Source organism: Amphiprion ocellaris, chromosome 1 (genome assembly GCF_022539595.1).
Source record: "Amphiprion ocellaris isolate individual 3 ecotype Okinawa chromosome 1, ASM2253959v1, whole genome shotgun sequence".
Taxonomy (NCBI): Eukaryota; Metazoa; Chordata; class Actinopteri; family Pomacentridae; genus Amphiprion; species Amphiprion ocellaris.
The window spans coordinates 16,415,481-16,423,056 of record NC_072766.1 but is presented as its reverse complement, the minus strand read 5'-3'; the positions used below and the strand labels follow the sequence as shown (position 1 = coordinate 16,423,056).

The window sequence follows — 7,576 nt, the reverse complement described above, 5'->3', positions numbered from 1 at the left end:
TGGCCCGCCTGTGGGGGCGCTCTGACACACCAGACCCTCTGGACAGGCGGATGTGATGTCCGTAGAAGAAGAGGCTGCCATATTGCAGTGATACAGCGAGTTTATCTGACTGAAGCTTCACCACCGTCAGCTCTCTGAAACAAAGATGCTCTCTGCTCAGGGTTTTGGAGACCCGGGGAAGATGAAAGATTATCATTACACTGGTCCAGTAGAGCACAAGTTCTCTCCATACGCTTTCAACGGAGGGTGAGTAAATATTCAGCTGTTAATCAGTTAGCCTGCTAGCTAGCTAACGTTTACATCCTGTTACACTGGACGGGGCTAACTAGCTAACCCGCTAAGCAACTCCAAACAAAACACATGCTAAGTTCATGAAAAGTTTGCGAACAGAGACTCTTTGCCCGAAACGAAAGGTATATTATTCTTATCTAAATGTTTGAATTAACATCATTGACGACAAATTAGGGGAATAATGAGTTAATATCACAGTTTCGTTTTCGATTCAGTAGCTTAGCTTCTTCTAGCTTGTGGCAGGAACATCCGTCTGTTTTGAGCGTTATTGCGGTGTTGCTATAAGATGAAGGAACTAACCTGTGCTGTGAATTTCCTCAGAACTGTACTAGCTGTTGCCGGGGAAGATTTTGCCATCGTAGCCTCAGACACCAGACTGAGTGAAGGCTACTCGATCCACAGCCGGGACTCTCCGAAATGCTACAAACTGTAAGTGCACAGTCACCTCTCTGTTAAGCTAATGAAAGGAAGCATATTCAGAGTAATAAGACACATTGTCCTTAATCATTAACAGTTCAATTTACTCGCTGTTTTCATAGTAAACTCATTTAAAGGCCTTCTTAATTTAGACGTGCAAGCAGTAGAGTCAGGTACTCAGTAACTAGATACAGTGACCCTTAGCAATACTAAAGCTGGTATTTATGTATTAAATCATGTGTCAGTTACACGTGAATCCCATCAAATTGAAGAATATGTAGCTCTGACTGTAACTGATTAATGTGCCTTGTCATATTCATCTCACAGGACAGACACGACTGTCATAGGGTGCAGCGGTTTCCATGGCGATTGCCTGACTCTGACTAAAATCATTGATGCCAGACTAAAGGTGAACTGGTGCAGAAGGATTGTTTGGTTGCAACATCTTTTATGTTTAATTTGTACATTACATTAGAAATTATGGTTAATTGTTCTTTGAGATCTATTTTGCATTTCACAAGCACCTCTAATGGTGTGCAGGGTCACAACAGTTAGTTAACACACCCCACAAGACTAACAGATGGAGCCACAGGTTATTTGATATTGAAGAGTTATGTCCTCTCACAGATGTACAAACACTCGAACAACAAGACGATGACCAGCGGTGCTATTGCAGCCATGTTGTCAACCATTCTGTACGGCCGGAGGTTCTTCCCCTACTATGTCTACAACATCATTGGAGGACTGGATGAGGAAGGTGGGTACTGATGTAATTAGTAAATGTATTGATTTTTGCACATCTGCTCTGCACTGTGTAAGTACAAAAAACTGTATGTTTAGACTCTAACTCACTGTGACAATAGACTGTTTTTCCTTCTTTGACCTTGTCAAAGCAGGAAAGCAACACTTGAATTAATTACAAAATCCTCAGTTCTAATTATTGCCCCAGTCAGCTATTAGAGTGAGCAGGCACGCACAGCACCAAGACTTATTCATATATAGAAATGTGCCTTTCCAGCTATGTCATGTCAAAATGTCTTTTGCAGGGAGCAGGAAGTATTTCTTGGCTTGGTGCTTACATTGTTCTTGACTGTATCATACAGTTGGGTTGTTCTATCTTTGTTGTGTCTCAGCTGGAAACTGAAAAGTTTTTGCTGCATTTTATATTTATTGAAGGCAAGGGAGCCGTGTACAGCTTTGACCCAGTGGGCTCCTACCAGAGAGACACCTACAAGGCTGGAGGATCAGCCAGTGCCATGCTACAGCCTCTACTAGACAACCAGGTAGATAAAACACACACACATATGGATTCTTGTCTGCTGTTGCCGGGATTCCACTTTTTTTGCCGTTTAATATTTAGAAAAACAAAGATTTGTTCTTGTTAAGTTTCCTCGAAGCCTGACTTCAACCTTTACTTCCACAGATTGGTTTCAAGAACATGGAGGGTGTGGAGCAGGTCCCTCTGACTCAGGACAAGGCGGTTCAGCTGGTCAAAGACGTCTTCATCTCAGCCGCAGAGAGAGATGTCTACACCGGAGATGCCCTTCGGGTCTGCATCATCACTAAGGAGGGCATTAATGAGCAGACAATACCTCTGAGGAAGGACTAAGCAGGAAAGCTGATGGTTTCCTCTTTGGTCTGCTTGTTCCACTTTCAGCCGGCTGGTTTGGCCCCAGTACATCAGGTTTCTTACAACTGGAGTGTTGATCTAGAGGTTTAACTGTGGAGCACATTTTTTTCCATTAAAAAAAAATCCACACACAATCTACATCCATTCACAAGTGATACTTTTCTCGTGCTTCCCAGTTATTCCCTGCACAGTTTTCCTGTTACCACATACTTGCTTATGTGGTCTATCAGCTTGATCCTAGATCAACACTCCTGTTATAAAAAACAAATTCTTCACTCGACCTTGCCTAGACTCTGCTTCTGTTTGGATTTTTTGTTGTTTCAGAAGATACATCCTCTGCTATTCTTTTTACATTCTTAATAAATGTAAAGAATTGTAAAGTTGGTTCTGCTTGTTTATTGTATTGTTCACAGACCTTACAGACTCGTTTCTCCAGGTTACACTATAGTTAATTCATGTTTTTGAGCGAATGGAGGCAGGAAATTTTGCCAGCAGTGACAAAAGAATAAAGGTGTTTTGGGTTTATTTTCAAAAATTTTAACAAGTTGGTATTAAGGTGACGCCATCAGTACAATAAGGAACTCAAATTTTATTCTCAAGGAAATAATACGAAATTAGCTAGTAAAAGTCTAGGATTTTTCTCATAGTAACACATAAGTGCCCATTAATATTGTCATATGATAAAGGTTTCCATTGTGGGAACTTAAGACAAACACGAAAGAACATTTCAGATTTAGTTGTCACATTTAAGTGTCTTTACATTATGCACGTTCATTCCTCTTCATACAATGTTGATATGTATATTTTCCAAACAGAAATGAGCAAAATAACAAAATCATGGGATGATTTGATACCAGAGGTACAGAGATGTTGGACGGGAGGGATTTATTCATCCTGTGTGTGATTTTTGCTTCTCTCTTATTCAATGTCAATAATGTCCACATTGGAGTCGGTCCCTGTTCCAGAGCTTTTTTGATGGCGAGCTTTATTTGTTTTTTTAGTCCCACCCTCTGATGGGGCCTGCTCCAGACTCACTGAAAAAAAACAGAGGATTGAAATGTATTAGTCTGCTCAACATTTTGCTATTGTTCAAAAGGTTAAGTAATTTTTTCAAAAATTTGGTATTTGGCGTGAAATGATTTGAAAGGTGGTCTTACTGTCGGGGCATGAACGAATTACTTTTCGCTGCTGTAATTTCTGCAGAAATGGAGTGGATAATGTCCACCTGCAGGAGTTCTCATATTTCCATCTTCATCTTTTCCATCGTCTTCCTCTCCCTGGGTGTGTACTCGGAGTCATCCTCCTCCATGTCCAGGGAGTCACTCCTCTCACTGGAAGGTGTTTCACTGTGGATCTGGGAGAGGATGTCACTGAAGTACTGTCCCCTGTTTGCTTCCACCATCCCATCTATCTTCTCCAGCAGCTCTCTGATTTGTGGGAGATTTTTGAACTGTGTGTCACTGAAAACATGGTATCTGTTGTCACGTTGATTCACGAGCCACTTGAGATCTTCACCTTGATTCCCGATGTACTTCTCTATGGTTTCTCCTCACAACCTCTCCCCAAAGAGAAGAGCATGGTGGCATTTTTCCACACTGTATCTGAGAGGCAAGCGAGATTGTTTTCCAGGGCAACTCTGTGCCTCTCTGTGAAACTGTATCTTAAATTCACAACAATGAGAAAAGCATGTGGCCCAGGGTGGCTCAGGGACAGCGCCTCTTTGATTGTGTGCTGTTTTTGAGTTGACTGTCCCCATGTGTGAATAGATCATCCAGGAGTGTCCACGACTTGGACTATCCTGTCATCGATGATGGTGCGAGTGACAACACATTTACTTTTATTTTTCTCTCCTTGAAAAAATAACTTTGCTATTGTTTTTGCCGCAGTGGTCTTTCTGCTCCTTTTTTCACCAAGTAGCACAATTCGCACCTCAGTGAGTCTATGTGTCCTCCCCTCATGAACATGACTTGCTGGGCACGCTCTTTGGCAGCAACCCTTTGTGCTATTTTCAGTCAAAGCTAGATTCATCTCCTCCATGTTTGTTGCGACAACCTTGTCGATCTCATAAAACCCAGGGCTGTGTTGAGAGGACAACTTTTCAATCCCCTCAAGAAGGTCTGTATCCTGAGTGCTGTAGCCTCTGCTCCTGTTATTGAAAAAGTACTGTCTGTTCCCACACTTGTCAAGGAACTTATGTAAGCTTGCATCCCGATTTCTCAGAAAGAATTTCATGTCTATACCCTCCAGCACATCAGCTCCTGTGAACACTACAACAACATGTTCCCAGGCTCACCAAGAAGCTCCATGTATCATTGTATCACAAACTTCCACTGCACTGATGTGAAGCTTGAAGACAAGTTTAGAACAAACACAAGCGCATGAGGACCAGGAGGGCACTGACAGATCCAGGTAACTATATTCTGATCAGGTGATGCTGCTGTAGTGCTCTGCAATGGGGGTGTATCAATCACCACTAATCTCCTTCCTGCAACTTCTGCCTCTTCCTTCTGGTACCTGTCTGTCCATTCTCCAAATTTAGCGCTTATATTGTAGCATAGAGACACCTGAATAGTAGCACAAAGATACCTGTATCTGTAAGGTCCGGTCACTGGTGACTCACTTCTTCTTGTTATAACTACACCATGAAGGCAAAAGAACACTCCAAGCAACTCTGTGAAAAGGCTACTGGAAAACATAAGTGATGGGATGTATACAAGAAAGTCAGTCAATATCCCTGTGAGCACAGTTAAAACCATCATTAAGAAATGAAAGGATTATGGCACGTGTAAATCTGTTTGGAGCAGGTCTTCATCAAAAAGGGAGTGACTGATAGAAAGAGACAAGTGAGGGATGCCACCATGACATTTATCACTCCTCTGAAAGAGTTACAATCTAGCATCCACCATTGCGCTGCATGGTGGATATCATGTCTTTGTGATGCAACATTTTGTGATTTAATTGTACTCCAAAGGATACTCTGTGACTTGGGAATTTTCTTGTATACATCCCCAGACTTATGCTTTTTAAGAACATTTTCACTGAGCTGCTTTGAATGCTCCTTTGGTGTAGTTACAACCAGGAATGTGACAAGGCCTTCCACATACAGTTGCCTTTACACTGCGATTACTTGACGCACATTCGCTGCACTCAGATGATCTCCATTTCACTGACTGTGTGACTTGTAGCATCAACTGGCTGCACCTGTGTTGAATTTACTGAGTCAATTTAGCTCAGTAATTTCTCGCTGGTTTTACAATTGTCAAAATCTGTTTTCACTTTGACATGTAAGAGTCTTTTTCTGTAAATTCTTCTTTTGAAAGAATAATATATTAATCATGATTTATTGTTGAGAGACAATACAAGAAGAAAACTTCCAAATGGTGGGAAGTGAGTGAATTATTTCTAGATTTTTTATATTTGTTATTGGCTCTGTAAATCTATGGCACATTGCTGCTACAATGATGAAAAAATCTAGTTCTGATTGTCAAGACAATGTTTTTCTTGTTACATACCAATTTATTTTAATTTCTTGTTATAAAAACATATCAAGTTCTCATCTTGCAATAAGAATCATTTTGTGTACAAGCGTGTGTCAAAATGTGTCAAATGCTATAATAACATAGCGATTTCTCTTGTAAAACCCTGAAAAATACACGCAACCATTCATACAACTTCTGAGCAGCACAACTTCATGTTGGGAGAAGCTGCCTGAAAACATCCAACCTTTTCAGTTTTCACCTAAAACATCTATATATTTGTTTGATCCACAAAACAACTAACCTTCCTGCCAGTTGAGCATGTTGCCTCACACATTTAGAGCTTCTCCTTCCTGAAAGAAACTCTTTTTTGCCCAGGATCGTGTTGCCAGAGGCACTTTTCCCAGACTTTGCCCATCCTACCAGCACCAGCCTGAAAGCTGAAGAAACAAAACTCCATGTTGCTGTAAAGGTGCTGCATCGATCAAGTGAACCGTTTCTATGTTGATGGACTCACCTCTCGTTGGATTTAAGTCCTCGTCGGCCATGTTCAGCTGCTTTCTAGAGTCCTCAAAGATTTCTGGTGTGTGATTTCAAACTGCAGCTTGAAAATGAAAGTCAAAGAAATGGGTTACAGTCAAACTGGTTTTCACACACACTCACGTTCTTCTCTATTCACAGTAGAGAGGCAGCTTTGTTTATCTGCTTCTTCTCAGATTAAAATACTGTTTTAATAGCTTCAGAAACATTCATGTCATTAACTATGTTAATTCAGCTTGAAATTCCAAAATTACATGTAACTTGAGCTTCATCAGTAGAAATAAATGAATACATTTCAACTAACCAAGAAGTCACATTAATTCTCATTCACAACTTTAATTAAAACATTTTTCGTTTGAAATAGTCCCCAAAATATATTTAAAAATTGATCAAAATTTCTCTCAAATGAGCAACATAGCTTCCTTCAGGGTTGTTTAATCTCTCTATGTATTTATCATTCTTGATTCAATGATTTTCAGTCTTATGGCAGCCATTAGTTTCAATAAAAAGAGAAGTTTCCAGCCAGATGGGATAATAACATTAATATTTTAATTACATCTGTTCATGAAGAATTACAGGAACAGATCATTTCAACTGCGTCACATTTGCCTCATTCATGATTGCATCAGAGTAGCTGAACAGCATTCCTGTGTGCGAGACTAGCAGATGATAATCAAAAATGAAAAAGAAACTTTTTAAAGAGGATTTTAACTACAAATGTACCTGAAGGATGCTGGAAGGATAAATTAATCTATAGACATCTGTAGTTATCTATAATTATCCTCTTTTTTTAAGCACATTATCTTCATGATAATAGAAGGAACTATTGTTGACTCTGTTCTTGGTGTGAGCATCAGCCAGAGAGGGGGACGGGCAACATTTCTATTTGGGATATTTTATATTCTGTCTTGATGAGTTTAGATGAGGAATTTATATTTTGTGATAGGTTTGATTAGTGATTAGTTTCATCAGTTTAGTCTTTTTATTGATAAGTTTGTGTCCACCGTGCAGCAGAAACAAGAGTGTATAGGACACATAGAGTTTAGGTGAGTATTTAGAACAGTTTTAAATATTTAATTTAGACTTAAGACACACCTGAAAGAAAAATGTGAGTATTTCTTACTACTTGTAAGAAATATTCACATTTTGTCTCCCATACATCACCCAGAGAAACTGGCAGGAATTGAAATGACTGACAAGTGATGCTACCAGCAGTGTCCAG

The 7,576-nt window shown here is 40.0% G+C and overlaps 1 protein-coding gene and 1 long non-coding RNA gene across 2 annotated transcripts; one reads left to right on the top strand and one right to left on the bottom strand.

Annotated features, from left to right (window-relative positions):
• Positions 1–77: 77 nt before the first annotated feature.
• On the top strand, positions 78–2,718 carry psmb1 (proteasome 20S subunit beta 1). Its single transcript, XM_023272977.3, has 6 exons — positions 78–246; positions 613–720; positions 1,036–1,117; positions 1,336–1,465; positions 1,885–1,991; positions 2,132–2,718. The coding sequence occupies exons 1-6, from the start codon at positions 146–148 to the stop codon at positions 2,315–2,317; spliced, it is 714 nt and encodes a 237-aa protein (XP_023128745.1). The 5' UTR covers positions 78–145; the 3' UTR covers positions 2,318–2,718.
• A 126-nt stretch (positions 2,719–2,844) lies between these two features.
• Positions 2,845–6,426, bottom strand: LOC118470471 (uncharacterized). Its single transcript, XR_004847549.2, has 2 exons — positions 6,332–6,426; positions 2,845–3,372 (listed from the first exon to the last, which is right to left on the bottom strand). It is a non-coding gene; the product is annotated as an uncharacterized LOC118470471 (long non-coding RNA).
• Positions 6,427–7,576: the final 1,150 nt, after the last annotated feature.